General features: G+C 47.7%; 1 protein-coding gene across 7 annotated transcripts in view; it reads right to left on the reverse strand.

Moving 5' to 3' along the window:
* MACF1 (microtubule actin crosslinking factor 1) overlaps positions 1 to 20,741 on the reverse strand; it is a 339,529-nt gene that overhangs the window by 312,618 nt on the left and 6,170 nt on the right. Inside the window, exon 1 of one of the 7 annotated variants that reach the window (XM_061184456.1) lies at positions 12,377 to 12,683. The exons of the other annotated variants lie outside the window; for them this stretch is intronic. Coding sequence (XP_061040439.1) covers positions 12,377 to 12,470 — 94 coding nt within the window. The 5' untranslated portion in view covers positions 12,471 to 12,683. Of the gene's footprint in view, positions 1 to 12,376; positions 12,684 to 20,741 lie in introns of those variants that run through there. 7 annotated transcript variants of the gene reach the window in all.

A 20,741-nucleotide genomic window follows, 5' to 3' on the forward strand; every position in this document is an offset into this window, starting at 1 on the left:
GGACGGGTGCTGGAAGCTGCCAGGAAAACAAAGAAATATGACCACCACCATTTGCAAAGTGGTTCAGTTTGTGAAGTACGTCATATGCATCTCATTTGACACAATCTACACCCTGAACAAGATCACAATTAGGTTGGAAAGTTCAGACAAATATACACAAAAAGTTAAGTAACAAAAAAAACCAAGAAATGCTACAAGGCAATTTTGGTTTGTGATGAATTGCAAGAAAAACACTTGTTATACTTAAACACAATAATCAAATCCCCAGGAATTCCCTGGTGGCACAGTGGTTAAGAATCCGCCTGCCAATGCAGGGGACACAGGTTCGACCCCTGGTCCAGGAATATCCCACATCCCGCGGAGCAACTAAGCCTGTGAGCCAAAACTACTGAACCTACGCTCTAGAGCCCTCGAGCCACAACTACTGAAGCTCGAGCGCCTAGAGCCCATGCTCTGCAACAAAGAGAAGCCACCGCAATGAGAAGCCCGTACACTGCAATGAAGAGTAGCCCCCGCTCTCCACAACTAGAGAAAGCCCGCGCACAGCGATGAAGACCCAACACAGACAAAAAAAAAAAAAAAAAAAAAATCCATCCCCACTCAGCGTTCTAATCTCTGGAGCTTTTATTTACTCAACTTTCCATATCGTCACAAGCCTATTTGTTGAAGGTATTATACATCTTTACAAGTCAGAAAATGAGATGTAATCAACAGGAGGAGGTAGAGGAGGAAAGAATGCAGGGGTTTTGGCTCTGCTTTTAGACAAAGGCAAAGGGAAGCAGCTAACGACAGCCACAAAGATTATACGCTGCCTCTATTAGCCCCCTTAGTAGTGCCCCCCACACCGATCGTCTCTTATTAACACACCAACTGTGCCACAGCTACATCAGCTCCTGCCTCTCATCCCTTCTCAATGGCATATTCATGCTAGGGCCTCCACCGCCTCACCCCTTCCCAGGAGCCGCCCAAAGGCTGAGGAGGCCTGAGCGATGGGAATCTAATGCTCCCTCTAGCTTTGTCTTCCACAGGGAAGGTGGAGGGAAATTCCAGTCCCTCACAGACGCCCATTCTTCCTAATAAAGGCAGTACTACATGAATAGTGTTATTATACTAATTAAAAATAATAACAATAAAAACAATGAATCAGTCCTCTGAAAGAGGTGAGGATCTCAAAGCACCCCACCTGAACTAGTCTGGTTCCTGTTCTCCGTTTGGGAAACTAACCAACAGAGGCTGGGGTGGGTCCTACATTCTTACCCCCAGAGGCACCCCAGACCAGGCCAGACCAGCTTCTTTTCAACCCAACACTAACCCCATGGCTCATTTCTGGTGTTTGTGTGCACACGAGCGTTTGCAGTAGGTGTGGGATGAATTTCTTCACGTTACAATTGTACAGAGGACCCAGGTCTTCCAGGTGTTCTCCTGCCTACCACTCCAGCCACAGGTCACGGAGAGTGAGGGCCCCATTAGGATCCTGACCCAGCTGTATGGAGAGGGAACAGGGCAATAAGGTCCTGCATGACTAGAAAGGACATTGAAAGGAACTGCCTGGCACCGAAGGGCCATGGATGGGAGCTCCCTGTCACTCTGGTTGGAAAAGAAGGTAAGCTTGACTCTGTCAAACCCCTTTCCCTCTGGACGAGGTCACTTTTTAGGAAACCATCTACCGGGAAGATGATAGCTACGTGAGGAGCAACCATCTATTATTTGTTCAACTGCTTACACATTCTTTATTGTCTTTTGTCATTTGTATCATCTATTGTATACAACTCCTGGGGGCAGACAGAGGGTTTATGAACTCTACTTATTCAGTGTTAGATACTGTACTACATTCAAAGAGGCTCTTAACAGAGGCATTTTTGCTGATGGTGATGACAAGGATAGTAGAGGGCGTCCATACATGCAAAGCAGCCTCCCCTGGAGTAGACCGTCCACTGCACTTTGTGAAACCAGAGGCAAGGGACAAACAAGCGTACACACACAACTCTTGCAGGACTTAGAGAGAAATTGTACCGGATCAGCCAAACCAGGGACAGAAATGAGATCAAAGATTCTCCAAATTAGTGGAGACACACCTGCCACTCCCAGGGGTGACTCACATCAAGTTTACCCAACACAGAGTCCAAATTTACAAAACAAAGAGCAGAAAACAAGTCACAATGTGGAGAACATACCAGTTAACAACTAAAGCAGGTAGAGTGGGTCAAAGGAGTAAGACCTAAGTCAATTCTGAAGGTAACCTAACACACTAGGAAATATCCTCTATAGTAGACTGAAGGTGAAGAACCCAAGCAAGTAGAGGACAAAGGAAAGGGTAACTAATACACTTTGTAGATATAAAGGTCAGATAAACTCTGAAGGACACTATCATGATTTGAAAAGTAGTGATTATATTGAACCTGCTAAGGTAAGGCAGGGAAGGTTCTGAGTCATGCGAACAAATCGACCCCATTCGCTGTCTGCCTGCCAAAATAAACAAAAAGGAGGCTGCATCCTCCACAACAGCCACTCTGTCTAGTCTTGCAAAGAACCTGATCTTCACAAGCCTGGTCCAAATAGAATAGGGAATACTAACCCTGCAGTCTTCATGGAAAGCACAAACATTCCTAAACTCAACTGCCCTGGGGAGAGTAAGTGAAGCTAGCCCCTGAGGTGTATGCCGATGCTAAGCCACTCTCCATGTCAGACAGTGAGATGAGGATTAAAGACCACAGGTGAGAAAAGCCTCTCTCTATGTCAAGAGTCAAGATGCCCCTGACCACAAAAGTCAGATTAAGTCAATAGAGAAAAATCCATTTCTGACATGCACTTTAGTAAATGATAAAAAAGAATACAAAAGCTACATATATGGTTCCTGCCCTGAAAGAGCTTACAATTTTGCTGGGGGCACAAAATACAAGTCAGCCAGAGAATACAATCTATAACAAAGCAGATGTTACTTTTTTTGTTGTTTAGAAAGACACCTTATTCTGTAAGGACCCCTTATTCTTCCATCAAACCTACACTGGAAAACTTGGATCCTGGATCAATCCACCTGTTTGCTTTCTCAGTATCTACACTCAGGTTGTTGAGTGCTTCCGGGGCTAGAGGGAAAGAACGAAAGAATGCACCCCTGCACTCGCGCACACACACAGCCCCTACTCTCGGCAGATAACTTCACCCCCTACTTTCAGAGAGAACCGGAGCCATCAGGGGAAATTCCCTCGCCTTTAATCAACCAACTTGACCACCTGCATTCTTGCCTTCCTCCCTCTTATCTTTCTCATCAGACACATTCCTCTTTTGACTCCAGATCCCATGCTCTCATTGATTATTCTCTCCCTCCCTTGAATTTTATTCTTTCCTCTGCTGACTCTTCCCAAACAGCACTTAAACACGCTGAAGTCTCTTTTGCGTTACAATTAACAAACAAAACGCCCTCTACCCTGCATCCCCCTCTACATAGTCATGCCTTCCTCCTCTCTGTTCCATCAAAGTCTAGGTTTCAAAACGCACTTCTCATTCACTCCCCAGCCCACTGCTTTCTGGACTGCACTTCCCACACTGCCACTGAAAATGCTCCAGGATAGGTGACCTTTCTATCAGAGCCTGCAGCCCTTACCTTGCTTGACCTCTATATAATCTGACAATGTATGGCACACCTTCCTTCTAGAACTCACTTCTCTCCTCTTCCTCTTACATCTCTGGCCACTCCCTTTCGGTGGACAGTTTCCTTCACAGGATCCCCTTCCTCTGTTCCCCAAACCACCCTCCCTTTGGAGTTCCCCAGAGTTTTTCTGTCTCAAACCTCTTCTCACTGTACACACACCTGCTCAGCAATCTCCTGGTCCATCCACTCCTGTGGCTCTGATTCCAGAAGCTGACAGCTGCCCCATCTATAGCTCTCCTGAGCTCCACATTGTATACAGCCACCTACTGCAGGGCACCTCTGCCAGCATCCCACAGAAACCTCAACCTCAACGCAACCAAAGCTGAACTCAGTACCATCCCCTGCACCAGCACTGCCACCATGTCACTGCAAATAACCTTCCTCTCCTTATACTCCCAATTTTAGTTAATGACACCACCCACCCACGCAGAAACCTGCAAGTCATCCTAGGTTCTTCCCTCTTCCCTCATATGCCACATTCAATTATAGGCATCAAAACACATGGGGGCTTCCCTGGTGGCGCAGTGGTTAAGAATCCGCCTGCCAATGCAGGGGACACGGGTTCGAGCCCTGGTCCGGCAAGATCCCACATGCCGCGGAGCAACTAAGCCCGTGCGCCACAACTACTGAGCCTGCACTCTAGAGCCCTGAGCCACAACTACTGAAGCCCACGCGCCTAGAGCCCGTGTTCTGCAACAAGAGAAGCCGCCTCAATGAGAAGCCTGCACACCGCAACGAAGAGTAGCCCTCGCTCTCCGCAACTAGAGAAAGCCCGTGCGCAGCAACAAAGACCCAATGCAGCCAAAAAAATAAATAAATAAATACGTGGATTTTACCCCTTAACGTTTCTTGATTTGTCCACTTTACATTACTAGGTCCACAACCTTAGTTTACACTCTAATCACTCCTAAATTACTGTAACAGCCTCCTAACTGGTTTGTCACTAGCCTTGCCCCTCTCCAATCCTCCTTCACGACTCTACCAGAGCAGGGATATTTCTAAAATGTAAATCCAACCCTAGTCTTCCTTGCCTAAGATCCTTCAATGGCTCCCAAAAGCCTATAGGATGAAGTCTAAACTCTGTAGTATGATATACACAGCCAGTCAACATTCTAGCTCTGCCTACTTTTCCTACCTCATCTCATTTCTCCTTCCCTCACATCCTGCACTCCAACCTTACTAAGATCCCATATTTCCTCTCCTAAGGCTCTCTCATCCCTACTTCTGTTCATGCTGCCCAGAATGCCCTTTACCTGAACTTTTTGCCCAGAGTTCTGAACTCTTTAGGTGACAGCTCAGTCATTTCCTCTTGGATGTCTTCCCTGGCCCTTTCCCACCCTGGCTGTCATGGGTACTACTCTTCACTACCATGGCACCAGACTCATCTGTTCGATAGCACTCCCTACAATGGACAGTAATTGTCAGTTTACCAATATGTTTTCCCTGTAAAACTGTAAGGTCATAGAGATGCAAGGACAATATCTTTGTTCCTTCAGCACCTTGCCTAACGCCTGGTTCAGAGTAGACACATTCAATAAATGATTATTAATTAAATGAATGAATGGATCCTCCAAACAAGCCCCCTGACACCCTGGGAGATTAGCACTTCAAGATATAATGGAAGATTTTAGAAGGGATTTAAGAGGATTTCTTATGCAATTCTTGGCAGGTATTCCTGGAAGCATACAATGAAGGTTGTCCAGAGAATGGGTAGAATAGGTATTCTGAGGCACTTAGCATTGTTAGTTTAAATGAGAAGTAAAGACCAAGAAACACAACCTCAAGTCATAGGTTCAAAGGTACAGTCCTATCTAACAAGTTCAGAATGGAGTAAAATGTTTAGAAGAAGATTTTTATACAAGCAAGAAGACTTTGTTTTGGAATAGCCCTGGCATGAGGGGTAGTTAATTCTTTTTTTTAAGGCAAAATCTTCTAGAAAGAGTTAGCAATGTTAGTATAGTATCTGAACTTAAGTCCCTGTACCTGCCCAAAATGTCTCTCAAATATGCCCCTCCCTCTTTAATATCCCTTAATCTAACCTCTTGACTCAATTAGAACAGTGACCTCCTAGAGAGTCAGTCTCCGCTCTCATCCATCATTTACACAGCCACTACGTTAATCCTGTCCATTGCATAAAACTCAGGCTCCCCGTATGAACATTCACAGGACCTTCTTTCCCTCCACCCCTAATCTTAGTATTTTTTCAATGCCCCTAAGTGCCCCCCACCTCCCCACTAACACACTCCCCAACACAGTGTCTGCTTATAGCTACTGGTAGAATACAGTGTACACAGTGAGCTTATTCATTGTTGGTGACCAACTGAAAAACACAGCCAAAAAAAAAAATCCCTTCCTATATATCTCAATCCAACATGCTCCTGCGGGTTGAAACCATCTGAACTCCAAAAGACACTTCAAGCAAGCTTGTTCTTTTCATCAACACAAAGGAACTGTGTTTACATTTCTGAGTAAAAATGATGAGAGAAATTTGCTATGGTAAGAGGGAAGCCAGCAATACAGCTGGCAAAGCCCTCGCCCAAAAGAAAGATGCTGACTGACCAATTAATTAACTTGTCCTAGGCAACAACCCAAATCATTCTTGATAACAGGCATACATCCCTGATGACTGACACATGGTCACACAGAAGAAAGCAGTTTTGAACAGAGAAAGAAAAATAAGTGTTTGGGCCCAGTGAAAGCAGACTCACAATGTAACACAAATTTATGGAGCCAAAAGCAAGCTAAGGTATCAGATCCCAGGCTGGCTAAAAAGGGCCTATCCTTGAGAGCTGCATTCTCTCCAGCTAAAGCACATCTATCTGTTAATTGGCTTGCCTCTCCACACTCCCCCTACACACACACACACACACACACACACAGACGGAAGGCATATTATCTGAAGTTCTATACACTGTCCTGTATTTTTTACCATTTTCTACATTAAACACATACTACTTTTACAATATGAAAATAGAATTGTTTTAAAATATGACTTGAAAGTGCTATGACTGCCCTTTCTCTTGAGAGAAATTCCCTGCCAATCGACCACATGCAAAAGAAGTATAAAAAGTCCCTACAACGTAAGAGTATAAAATCTCATTAGGGAAACAATTCTAACAGACATGAGGCAATGCAAGAATAACACAAAACAGTATATAGTTAAAGGACTAATTATAAGGTAGACATTCTAAGAGATCAGGGAAGGGAGAGATGAATGTCTGATAGAGGAATGGAAGAAAGCTGCATGGAGGACACAGGGCTCGTGCTTGGCTTTAATTAAGAAGAAAGAGGTAAGACTTGAAGAATCAGAGAGAAAGGGAGAGGGCATTCCAGGAAGAGAGAACAGAAAGACACAGAGGCAGGTATGAGGACCCAGGGGGAAGGATTACTGAGACCTGCCCAAATGAAGCAGAGAACCAATCACAGTGGATATAGTTAGGTATGCAGGACAAGTCAAATTATGGAAGGCCCCAAAAGCTGGAGACAAAGAATCAGAAATTCAGTGTAATTTATTCCAGGAACTGAGGAGTTCTGGAAGGAAAAATAATATTTTATTAGAAGTAGCAAAAAAAGTTGGAATAAACATTCTTAGATACTGCAAACCAAGCCAATGGGCCTGAAAGGGCTCCTACAGGCCAGGAAATTAGTAAATGCCCCTGACAGAAGCAAGAGAACAGAGGCTTAAACTCCAATCAAAACCGTGAAGAGCAAAAACAGGAGCTTAAGCGCACCACACAACCTAGCTGCAACGTGGCTCAACATATAATTACCAGAAGCTGAAAGGGCCAACCTTACTTAGTAAAAGGAGGGCCTGAGTGTTTTCAAGATCACTGAGAAAAAAACACTACCAACTCATTGTGCAACCCATAATTGTTCACTTGTGACTTTGATCCTGTTCCCAGATGTGCACTCTGAAGTATTCTCTCTACTGTGATCTGTAAAACCTGAAACTGGCGCTGAAAAGTACCAGGACAATAAGGCCTCAGCTGATGCATTTCCCTGGTGTGCATGATGTCACCTGCCAAGCAAGCAAGCAAGCAAGCAGTAGCTCTCATAAGCACTGTTAGCACATGCACACATTTTATGATTTCAACAGCATGAACGTGGCCAAAGCTTGTGATTTCCCAGCAGACGGACTTGACTCACTTTCTGAATTAACAGTGTTCATGTCCAAAAGTAGCAATTAGTCTATTGTTCTGTCTAGAAGCTATCCACTCCAGTTCATGGGCTGTGTTCTAAAAAGGAACTTAAAAACTGAGTGTACATTTAACCAAGAGGTTGCTTCAGAGTATCGCTTAGATAAACAATACCAAATCCTAAGCCTGTATTTTCCAACCACTGTGTTAACAAAACTTTATCACTTTGCACTACACTGCTTTTGTATAAAAATTTCAAAGTGATTTATATATCATGAAACCTCTCCCATAATAAAAGAAATCCTTCACAGTTCAGAGATCCAGTAAGCCACATAAGGTGTGTGACTGTAGTTCAGAGGCTAAAAACCGATAACAATAATGATACTAACATACAATGATACTAACAACTAAAGCATTGTCGCAAACAACCAAGTCACTGCTCTGATTTTTAAATTTCCTTCTATAATACAGTATGAAACCTTCATCTAGAAGCCTGGATCCTCTGGCTCTTGGACAATAATTTTAAGTCTCTGCCTAAATTTGCCCAGGTGTATAACACTTTCCTTACAGGATATTATGGAGATCAAATAAGATAATGAATATGAAGCTGCTCTGTAAAATACAAGGTACTATATACGTGAAGGTTTTTCTAAACATTAATGGCCTAATATGTGCCAATAGCTCATTTATATTCTCATGAATCCCAAGGAGTTAGTATTATCATCCTCATTTTAACAGATGAGAAACACAAAGATCAGAAGTTAAGCAACTTTTCCAAGGTCACACAGCAGAAGGTAAGTGGCAAAATTAGGACTGAAGAAATTCAAAGCCTTGTCTCTTGCTACTATATCATGCTGCCTTGCTGGTTTTACATATTAAATAGTAGGTAGACCCTTCACTCCTAACTGTCTGTGCAGTAAGTTTTGTAAGTTCTTTTCTGTGATATGATAAACAAAAATCAGTCCTAATTAGCTTCATATAACCCATGGCACCTAGTGAGAATTCTGAAGTTTTTAAGTACCAGATAGTCCATGTTACCAACGTTGAAATGTGAATGTTCTCTTTTATTCCTAGTCCAGCCTGGCATGTAAAGCTTTTCAGTCTTTAGGGCTTTGTGAAAACAGAAAGTATAATTCCTCCTGAACCAACTTACATATTACCCTTGCGGCTTAACCAACCACCTCGAATCCAGATTGTGTTTGTTTTTAAACCTCCTCCCTAAAACCTAAAACTCTGTCCATATGTGGCCTAGAATAGAGTTTGACTCTATACTAAGAAAAGAATCAGATACTGGTTCTCCTACCTCTTCGACTACTGTTGTTTCTTAGTTTCCGTTGGTGTTCACAGGGACCTCAGACTACAGAGAGGAGAACTTTGTGATGGGCCCATATCATCATCTGGATGAAACATTCCTCTTTTCTTTGTTTTCATGTTTACCAAGCAACCATCTGATTACAAGCTTCACAAGCACTTTGGTATAAGGAAAAGGGTGCTCCAGATAGCAATGTAAATATTTCCAATCACTGAACAGGTATGTCCTCTATTATGAAGTAATAAAATTGGCACACGAATGGCTGCTTTTTTTTTTTTTTAACTTTCAATGACTGACTCCCCCAGTGCCTACGGAATAAAGCCACAAAAGAATCTTCACAAGCTGGACTCTGAGTTCTTTACAGTATCATCTGCTCCCACAAAACTCTAGCCCTTCAGTCGCATCCAACTACTCCTGTTCCTCGAACCGTTCATCCCTTCATGCCTTTGCACGTGTTATTTATTCCCTCTGCCTTCTCCCCTCCCTACCGCCCTCCATCAGTCTAAATCCCATTCATCCCTAAAGGCTCTCTCAAGGGTCACCACTTTTGTCAAATCTCCCAGTGAACCCCAAGTAGGATATTCATCCCTCCTCTTGCTTCCATAGTGCTTTATCCACACCTCTGTTCTAGCATTTATCACGTTTTGCATATATCTTTCCCGTGCTAGATTGAATAACCAAGGGCAGGATCCAGATCTCATTCATAATTCTGGCATCTCCAGTGGCTAACGCTGTGTTATCTCTAACAGATATATAATAATTGTTCGTTGGAGGACTGGAAGAATGAAGAACCTACCCTGACTCTGTCGGGGCGCTGCCCACTCTGAAATGTTAGGATCCAGAGTTATTACCTAATACCTCCTGTTTGCTGGCCAGTCAGGCTCTGAAAGAGGCTTTGGGATATTTAGGAAATGAAACAGAGTGTTTATGTCCATGCTAAATCATCTAATCCTGCCAAAACCAGGCTCATGACCAACATACAGGGAAACGGTTGCCAAGCACAATTCTGGAAAACCAATGCTTGACAACCATCCTTAATACAGCTGCAATACATACTGCTCTACTCCCTTCACAATGCAAATGCATCACTTCCCTTCTCATCTTTGTCCCTTCCAGGGCAGTTTATGCAGCTGAAAACTTTAGCTCTCCTTCAGAATACAAAAATCCTATGTCATTTGTAGAATGAGGTGACTACAAATTAATAGCAGCAGAAACAGAGATCCAAGTAATTTAGTGGCCAAACAGTGAGTGTCTAGGACCCCATCATCATCAATATCTCTTTCCCCAAGTCTCTCCAAATCTAATTCCTGGCTTTAACCTCACAAACTACCTCCCCTGCTCACTCTACAGATTCCAGTTTAGGCAAACAGTTCTCCAATAAGGTAGTAAGGGGATTTCAAAGTCTGGAAAATGCAGGAATTCCACACAGCAAAGTAACAAAGGCCAGGGTGCTAATCCACCCTGACATCCCAGTGAGAATGGTGCAGTGGGGGGAAGAGAAATTCTTCTACACCTATCATAAAGCGGACTGCACAACAGTCTCATACAGCTCAAGTTAATTTACTCTGGCCAACCATTTTTGACTCATTCTTCCCCTCAAGAGAGAGATCTGTGTCTGGGAAGGACCAAATTCCTATACACCTGATCAAAGTCCTTCAGAGGAAGGCCAAACTGAGAGAGACAGCTAAAAGGACTGGACACAGGAGCCTCTCCTGGAATACGTTCTACTTCCCCCTTCTTTCCTAGTTTCATAAGGCAGCAGTTCAACTTCCTTTCAGCTGGAGGCCACCAGCAATATGATTCACTGAGGTACTGGGATTTCTTCACCTATTTTTGTTTTAATTCTGCTGGTTTTTAGAGCTGTAACAGCCGACACAGGACCAGAGGGTCCTCCCTCTGAAGAATGCAGAGTTGCTCAAAAGCCTGCAAAGGAAACTTAATGAAACCATCCACTTAGCAGCATTTTTTTCAATGAAGTTCAGCAGCACAATCTAACCTCTTTGTGCTCTGAAATGAACCACATTTCTTAAAAGAAAGACCACAGGAGGGTGACAGAAAACTTGCTGTAGGCAGGAAAACCTGGACAGCTTACAGGAGCTGATGCAGAAGGGAACAAGTAGAACTCCCAAGCAGGTCCATTTCAGCATTTTACCTCTCTCTCTTTTCCTCCTCCCTCCCTCCCTCTCTCTCTGCTGCATTCCCAAGCAGAACTCTAATGGCACGAGGAAAAAAAAAAAAAAAAAGCGTTTTACAGCTTCTTCATTAGTTTCCCTTCACTGAGTAGCTGCCGTAAGCAAGTATGCTGGACTCGGTCAGAAGGGCTTAAGTTTTCTCTCCTTCAGATGAAAAGAAACTAAAGGCCCAGTCACAAGGGCCCCAGCTGAATAAAATAGGAGAAAGTGCTGCCTATGTAGTTTCTGGGAAAATCTCCATGTCTGTGGAAAGCACAACTGCCACAAAAAGCAAAATCCCAGAACTGGATGTTAAAGATCAAAGCAGGGGTCTCCCAAGGCCACGCATCCCTGGCTTCCACTAAGGGGCACCTACAGCAGTTAGGGAAATGCGGTCCACCGAGACTCTGGGCCTGTCAAAACTTTCTCTGCAGATACCCGGGCTCTGGATGAGGCATTAACTTGCAGAAGTGCTTAGCAAAACAGCTTCCAGGGGCGGAAATCCGAGCTCCAAGACAAATCTTTGTGGGGGGGGGGGGGAGCATAGACCCCTGCCTCGATCAGGCTGGAAGCCCAGGGGCTGGGGGTGAGAAGAGGCCTCGCCACCAAAACTGCACATTCACCGACCCCGGCCGGTGCCCGACCGCTGCCCCCCCGACCCCCAAGTCACCAAGGTGGTTCACAAGCTCGGCTGCCACGCGACTGAGCGGAGGCCGAGGGAGACAAAAGGGGGCGAGGGACCCTCGGCGGGCACGCGGAGGTCCGAGCCTCTCCAGGAACGGGTGGCTTCTCCCGCCCCAGCTCCTCCTCCTCCCCTCCTCTCCCTCCCCGCACTCCCCGCCGCGTTAGGTCGCCGAAACAGCGCCCGGCCTCGCCTCCTTCCAGAGGGGGCCAGATAACAGGGCACAGAATGTAACTAGTGCTATGAAGGCGCCGTCCCAGGTGGGAGAGGGCTCGGAGGCTCTTCTCAACTCTGGAAACGAGCTGGTCCCGGCCCCCGGCGGCTCCGGCCCGGCCCCAGCGCCGGTGGGCGCCACCCCGCCCGCCGCCCCACCTGCCGCGGGCCCCGGCTCCGGCCAGTCCCCGGGCCGCCCGCCCGCCGCCGCACCTTTGTAGCGCTCCAGCACATCCTCGTACGCCTGCACGAACTCCTTCTCCTGGCTGCGGTTGGCCGGCTGCTGACCCGGCACGTAGCCGGCCATGGCCGCCCGCGCCGCGCTCTCCCGGGGCCCCGGCGGGCGCCGCTTGCAGGTCCGCGCGCTAAGGCGACGGCCCCAGCCTCGGCCCTTTGTGCGGCCCGGGGACGGCGGCGGCGGCGCCCTGGCTCTCGGCTCCGCGCCTGCCCTGCCGGCCTGCCGCTCGCTCTCCGCTCCTCAGCCCGCTCACGCTCCGCCGCCGGTCCCGCTGGCGTTTCCGCCTCCCCACCCCTCGGCTCCGCTCCTCCCTCAGCCCACCCCTCCGGCGGCGGCGGCAGCGGCTCCTCCCGTCAGGAGCGCCAGGCCCGGCCTGCTCCCCGCCCCTCTTCCCGCCGCCTCCGCGGCCCGGCGCGTCCTCGGCCCTGGGGCGGCCCACCTAGGTCCCCCCCACTGCCACACACACACACCGGGGGCTGTGGACCTGCGCGCGGCCGGGCAGGGGAGGGGGCCGGGGTTGGGGGCCGGGAGGCCGGCCCCCGCGGGGGCGTTCCGCCGGAGCCCCGCTGGGTGGGAGGCCCCTGGCGCGTCGGGATGAAAGGCCAGGCCGGCCGCAAGGGCGGCGAGAGGCCGGGGCCCACTCCGCGGGGCGGGAGGGCTGCCCCGCTCGGGGCAGACCCACACCCGGAGCTGGGACAAAGGAGGGAGCCCGCTGGCTGGAGAGAAACCGAGCTGGGCCTGTGCGGCGTCTGGAGAAGAACCCAGAGACACTGAACGGAAGGGAGCGAGCCAAAGACCTAGATAGATCGCAGGGCCAGACGCGGTCCGAATGAGGCCGGGGCAAGATCCAGACGGGCTGCCGGGTGAGGCCAAGGGAACACTCAGACCACAAAGAATCCCGGGAACAAAGGGTTCTCCAGAAACGGAAGAAACTGAACTCGAAATGAGAGAGCCTACCCAGCACCATGAAGTAAACCAGGCCCAGAATGAGGAGCCAGAGCCTGAGAAATGACAACTGAGGGAATGAAAACAGGATTCAGACTGCACCGTGGGGTGAATAAGAGGAGAGACAGGAGGACACACATCTATAGGGAAAAGATGCAACAGGATTATTATACTGTGACAGCCTCAGGCACAAAAAGGCTTAGATCAAAAGGGAGAAATGTGGGAACCTGAGACTGAATCAAGACTGCTATGGAACAAAGAAAAGAATTCTGGAGCATAGCTGCTCAGGGAAGAAAAAGGGAAGCCAATTATTCTCTGTCATTAGGGAAAAGGAAAGAATGAAGTAAGGACGCTGGTAAATATGGGTAGGGATGTATTGGGGACAGTTTTGAGGAGGGAGTTCCCAGTATCCTCTGATCCTGCATTCAGTTGTGTATCCTTCAGACCCAATATTCACGGACTGCACTGGGGCCAAGAGCAGTGAACGAGGAACTCAGGTAAATGCAGGTGATTTTTTGCCCACATCTACCCCCATCCAGCCATTATCCTCCCCAGCCTCAACAAGCCTGTTGATTTGGGGGATGGGGGGAGCAGGTGGAAAAGTGATTGTGGGTTAAAAGCTAGGCTGGCTGATCTCATAATAACAGCACGCTGGCAAGTAAAAGGAGAATTCATGTGACACTGAGCAGACAAAACTGGGACTCAGGCTTCCATTTCAGTTCCCATTCTGAGATTTTTAAGAGAAGCTTCTCACCCCCAGGACAAGGCCTGCATCTCTGTACGCTATGAGCAGTGCCAAGTATTTGGTCAATGCTCAGCAAGCACATTAATAACAAGAAGAGATGATAGGGCTTCCCTGGTGGCACAGTGGTTAAGAATCCGCCTGCCAATGCAAGGGACACGGGTTCGAGCCCTGGTCCGGGAAGATCCCACATGCCAGGGAGCAACTAAGCCCGTGCGCCACAACTACTGAGCGTGCGCTCTAGAGCCCGCGAGCCACAACTACTGAACCCACGTGCCACAACTACTGAACCCACGTGCCACAACTACTGAAGCCCGCGTGCCTAGAGCCCGTGCTCCGCAAGAAGAGAAGCCACCGCAATGAGAAGCCTGCGCACCGCAACGAAGAGTAGCCCCTGCTCGCCGCAACTAGAGAACAGCCTGCGCACAGCAACGAAGACCCAACGCAGCCAAAAATTAAAAAAAAGACGAGATGATGCTTTTCACTAATAGGTGCACGATGCTTGTTTCCACATCATACCATGATCAGAAATCTGGTGAGCAAGTCATTAATCATATCTTTTTCCAACAAGTTTTGCTGGCCTGCCCAAATTCTAGGCATAGAGACCATACATGGAAAGGCCTGAAAGAGGACGGACAGGGAGGATCCTTGGGCAAATGCTCATTTCCTTCCAGTTTAGTCCTGTGTGCTCAAAAAAAGCTAGTTTGCAGTTTGGCATCAGTGGCTAATGAGCTCAGTTTAAGAAAAAGAAGAGAAGAAGCTTGAGGTTTATTCTTTGTAAAATAAATAAGAAGCTTTTAGTAGAAAATGCAGAATGAAGGAGTCGGTGATTGATGGCATAAGCACATTTTTCGTAAACAGCAGAGAATATAGAAATGCTAATAACTCTGAGGATCTTGACTGTATCAGTGCTGAGTCATCTGCATTTCCTATATTATTTTATACCAGTGGGGCTAGGAAGGCCCAGACACAAACACACAGACACACACCTCCACCCTCGCCCGCAAACAGACATCTGCCTCCTCATTTTCATCACAGTAAATAGGAAAGTCCCTCCATCCCCTCCTGGGGCTGCTACATACACCACTTAGCAGGTTCCTCAAGAATTGTGACTGAGGTTTGCCAAAGGTGAGGAAAGACAAGGGCAGGAAGGGAATAAGAGTCTGTTCTGGGAACCAGGCTTTGCTGAAGGCCTGGGGGCGATTTGGGGGAGAGGGCAAGGGGTTGAGATTACCATTAAGAAGCATGGTAATCAAGGAAGAAAGTTCTGGTTTGGGTTGTGGCTAGAAGGGCTTCTCAGACTCAAGTAGCTTTCTTGACAAGATTTGCATTTAAATGCTCCTAAGAGATTTCGAAGTAATGCATTCTTCTAATGAATGGAAAGGGGGAAGTCCACATGTTTGGCTGATGTTCCTGTTTTATACAGCGAAAATTTTACAAGGATAGAGGAACAAAGCGGCTGCTGGGGGGATGGGAAGAAGGAAGCATAGGAAGGGGAGGTTTTTGGTTTTTTCCAAGCAACAGTCTAAATTTATAGCCAGACCACACAATTGGGACAGCTCTGAGGCTTTCTCCTTTTGGTCTATGATTTTCCTTTGCTCCAATGGTGAGAATGCTGTTGCATTTCTAAAGAGGCTGCAATGGGGTAAGCTGAAGGAGGCAGGGTGTACTCAGAAGGGCATCTAGTGGGGGGAAGGGGTAGTGCAAGTAAATAAAGCTCTTTTTCTCTGAGTGTCCTCCCCCACTTAAAGCCTCACCAGGTGCCTCTCTCCCTGAAGCTCAACTTCTTTCAGCTCCTCCAAGGGGCTCTCTCGCCTCAGGGCCTTCCCACCTGCTTTTCTCCCAGGCCAGAACCCTTCACTGCTCTCCTCTTTGGGCCTGGCTCACTCCTACTCAGGCCTCTGCTGAAAATCCCGCAGGGAAGCCTGCCTTCATCCCCCAGATTAGTAGTCCCTCCTGCCTCTCTACTCCCCTTTGGTAATAACCATCACACTGAAGTTATAGGTTCAGTGTCTTTCATCCTTACTAAATCATTAGCTCCCTGAGGGCTGGGGCTGTTGTGTGTCTTGTTCACCACAGGGTCCTTAGAATTTAGCAAATGACCTGGCACGTAGAGGGCACTCATTAAATATTTAACTTTTGATTAAATGCATGAATGACTGAACCAGATGATCCTAAAATACTCGGCTGCCTGTAGCTTCTGACTAGCTAGAAGGCTAATGTGTTTAAGAAGAGACTATGCTTCTCTCACAGCTTCCCTTATCTCTGCCTGGCATTCAAAGTCCTCCATATTTTGACATCTACCTTCCTTTACAGTCTGATCTCCCCTTATACCCTCACGTTCAGCATCTTCCCCTGTAATCAAACTCGGAGCCTTTGCCTGGAATGTCCTCCACCCCCAACTCCACCTACTGAACCCCTACCCATCTTGAAAGCTCACCTGAAACGACTTGAAGTTATTTTTAGTCAATCCAGGTAGAAGAGGCTCTTCTCAAAATCCCAACTGCATTTTCTTTCCCCTATTCCTCGGGCAACCACACGCACTGTGCATGTCTGCATCGCTGCCTCCTTAACCTCCTGGTTCATAAGTTCTTTGAGGCGCAGGCATCTATTTCATCTTCATCATAGGGCCTAACACAATGCTTTGCACCTAGTGGGTGTTCAGTAAATATTTGTTGAAGGCGTGGATGCCTCGCTGAAGACATACGGGGATGGGCGTGTGGGCTCGATCTGCGATTCAAGACAGTTGAGAGTCCAACTCAGTGTCCACTCAGTGGCCAAGAGCTGACGGCATTTCATGTGCAGGGAGGAAAGAGGGAAGTGCAAAATCATTTCTCCTGTTAGTGCTCCTCTTCCAATCTCTGGAAGATTTACTCCTAGCACTTCTTCAGCTTGGCTCATGCTGCATTATTTTACATGTGTTAATTGATGCTTTATAAATAAATTCTTTGCTAGTAGGGTGTGTGTGTGTGTGTGTGTGTGTGTGTGTGTGTGTGTGTCTTCTCTGTTCCTCTTTGAAGGGGTTAGCTGTCTCCTGTGCCCTAATAGTAGCTGGAGCCAGACAGCCAGACACTGAAGGGGCTGCCCCAAGCCCTATCCTTTGGCCAGCTCTCGGGAGAAAATCTAGTTCTAGGCTCAGAAGACCCATCTCCAGGTCCAGCCCCACCATCCTTTTAGACACCAGCTTTAGCCAATCCCAGCCAAAGCTCCTTTTCGGCCCAGACCCTGGAAACCCTTGCTAAACTTTGCCTCAAGTTCCCAAATCTGCTCTGGGGTAGGAAGGCTTTGCCCACTATCACGCTGCCCTCTTCTGTTCAGAAAGTGAAAAATTGCTAATTTAAGAGGCCGGGATGGTGCCAGCCACCCAGGAAGACAAGATCCCAGCCACCGGGCAGCCCATCACCCTGTCACCATAGCAACCTTCAAAATGGTTACTCAGCCATCTGGGTTACCATAGCAACTGGCCAAGTCTCTCCACCTCAGCCTCTCCCTGGGTCCCCTGGCTTGTCAGAGCCAATGCCAAAGAATCTTCCCTCTTTACTGGGGGAAATGAGCAGAAGCTGGACCCCTGATAGGCAGCCGTCCCAAAGGGGCATGGAACGCCTTGCCCGCCCTGGGCTTCCCGAGGCTCAGTGGAGATAATGGGTGTTAAGGCACTCTGTGAACCCTGAAGTGGCACACAGATGTTAGTTGTCATTAAACCACTGTTCCTTGTAATGGGGAAGGCAGTGGGTTGCCTTAGGCAGAGCTAGTGCCATTCCCAGCTTGGTCCCCTCACTGGCTGGGAGACCTTGAGCAAGTTACCCAACTCTCTGGGTTTCTGTTTCCTCTACTACAGCACGTCGGCCTCCTAAAGTTATTTTGAGGATTAGGTCAAACATAGCATGTAAGGTCCTAAGCACAAAGCCCAGCATTTGGAACATATCAATAGTAGCTGGCAAAGGTACTGGCCCCTCGCCTATCTCCCAGTCTCTGTGAATATAACTGTTCCATTTTCCCTTTTTAAGGAATCAGGCCAACCTGAGCCCTATTTGCTCAACTGCACCCAACCTCCCTTCCTGCTCTGGGGCAGGGGAGGGCCTCATCCTGTGTGGGGCCTCCCGAGTTCCTACCAAACAGGGCCATGGGCAGTCTGTACCCTTTGGGGAATTGGGAGGTTCCCCAGATTAGGAGCTGTGGCTCGTGACCTATGAAGCTCCCTCCAGCCGACGCAACATCTCCCCAACCAGTACCCCCTCAGGCTTTAGAGAGTGGTGGCTGCTGCTGATTGAGATCACAGTCACATGGAACAGTTCACCGGCAGCAGGGCAGGCCTGGGGCACAGGCCCCTCTCACAAGAACAAAATTCCTTCCCTCTGTGGTTTAAAAGACTTCACTCCTATTGCATCTCAACTTCAGTCTCTCAAGACAGAATCCTCGAAATCTATGTTAGGGGTACTTTCCTCAAGTACATTGGCAGGGTGCTGACTCAAACCCAGGGTCTGTGGATTTGAAGTGTTTTAGTCAAAACAGACAGACACATTCCTCAGAAACCAAGTCCACTCACAGAACCAGGTATGCTCCAGCCTAGCTCTGTGTTTCTGGGAGTAGGGCATGAACCTCAAGCTAGAAGGAACTGAGGATCAGAGACAAGTGACACTGATATACCCCTGGGCCAGGAGGCAGAATCCCTCCTGATATTTCTGCAGAATGGTTCAGTGGAACTTGACCAGACTTCAGAAAGAACTACTGAGCAGATAAACTGATATATTTCCTACTGGGGGAGAGGCAATATAATATCAGAGTTTAAAAGTGTGGGAGGTGAAAGTATGCGATTTCTGGAACTTCCACCTATGTAACTGGGGAGGCAGAATTGGGGTGTGTGTATGAAATAAGACTGGCCATGAATTGATAACTCTTGAATCTGGATGATGGGGGTTCATTGTATTCTCACTACTTCAGTACACGTTTAAAGTGTTCTGAAGAAGGCTGGGAACTTGGAGTTCAGCCAACCTGAACCCCAGCAATGAACAATTCCAAAGGGCACATGCCCGTGTTGTGTTTCAGGGGACGCTGTGCACATTCAGCAATGCTGCATCCCAGCTCCACTACTGGCCAACTGTATGAGCTCAAACAAGTTCCTTAACGTTCCTCTCTGTAAACAGGGAGAATAGCACCTATTTCCCAAGCTTCCATGAGGATTAAACAATATATGGAAAATGCCTGGCACACATCTCAGACTCAATACACAGGAGCTTTTCCAGCTACTATTTACTAGGGGATCCCAGCTGGCATCAGCTCTCAGGAGCTCCTGCACTGAGTCCAGAGTTCACCTCCCCAGACTAACCTCTGGATTCTTTAACTCCTAACTCCCACCAGCTGTTCTCTCTTCATTTCCCTTCCTTCCTTTCTATTGAGGCCAAAGAAAGGAGAGCAAGAATAGAAACAAGCAACAGGGACATGCCCTCTCTTTTCAGACTGTCCTGACAAATTCCTATTTCTTTTCCAAGTCCCGGATCAAATGCCATTATTGCTCTAAGCTAGGAGGCAGGGCAGAAGTAGGAGGAAGCCCTTCCCTCTCAGAATGTCCTCACAACTCTGGGCTTACAATGTGCACAGCTCATGTCACAGCCTAGCTGCCTTTACAGGTGGGAGCTGCGTTCTGAAGCCCAGTCTGAGCCTAGCACAAAGCAGTCCTAGGAATATGTGTTAAATGAACATGTGCATGATCAATGAATGAGCAAAGAAATGAATCAATGCGGTCATGAATTAGTGAACAAGTGTATGAGTGAATGAATGATATTAATGAGAATAGCTAACACGTATCAAGTCTGACCGCATAGCAGGCATGGGCCAGGCCCCTCACTCCCACTATCTCATTTAACCCACTCTGCAAGACCTGGTGGTGGCACTCTTGCTTCCACATTTTACCTGTGAGAAAGTGAGGCTCAGTGAGGTTAGTAACTTCTCAGGGTCACCCAACTGATGAAGTGATGGAACTGGGACTCCAGCTGACTCCCAAAGCCATTCCCTGGAGTGAATGAATGGAAGATTTAAGAGGGAATGAGGGGTTTCCCTGGTGGCGCAGTGGTTAAGAATCCGCCTGCCAATGCAGGGGACATGGGTTCAAGCCCTGGTCCGGGAAGATCCCACATGCCGCGGAGCAACTAAGCCTGTGCACCACAACTACTGAGCCTGCGCTCTACAGCCTGCGAGCCACAACTACTGAGCCTGAGTGCCACAACTACTGAAGCCCGCGAGCCTAGAGCCGGTGCTCCGCAACAAGAGAAGCCACCGCAATGAGAAGCCCGCACACCGCAACAAAGAGTAGCTCCCACTCGCCACAACTAGAGAAAGCCTGTGCACAGTAACGAAGACCCAACACAGCCAATAAATAAATAAATAAATAAATTTATTAAAAAAAAAGAAAAAAAAGAGGGAATGAGAAGGGAAGACGATGCCTAGAGACACACCCACTGAGGCTCCAGGCAGAATCCTCCCCTTGACCACAAGGCAAAAGCCTGGTACCTTCTGGGGTAGGGGTGGGACACAGCTGAGAACACAAACTTCAGCCCATAATCACTCTTCCAAGTTACAGGGGCTTCCAGACCTTCTCTGCAGCAGCATCCTAAGTCGGGGCGGAGATTCGAGCCAGGGGCACCAGTTCTGCTCCT

Source organism: Eubalaena glacialis, chromosome 3, assembly GCF_028564815.1.
Source record: "Eubalaena glacialis isolate mEubGla1 chromosome 3, mEubGla1.1.hap2.+ XY, whole genome shotgun sequence".
NCBI classification, from domain to species: Eukaryota; Metazoa; Chordata; class Mammalia; order Artiodactyla; family Balaenidae; genus Eubalaena; species Eubalaena glacialis.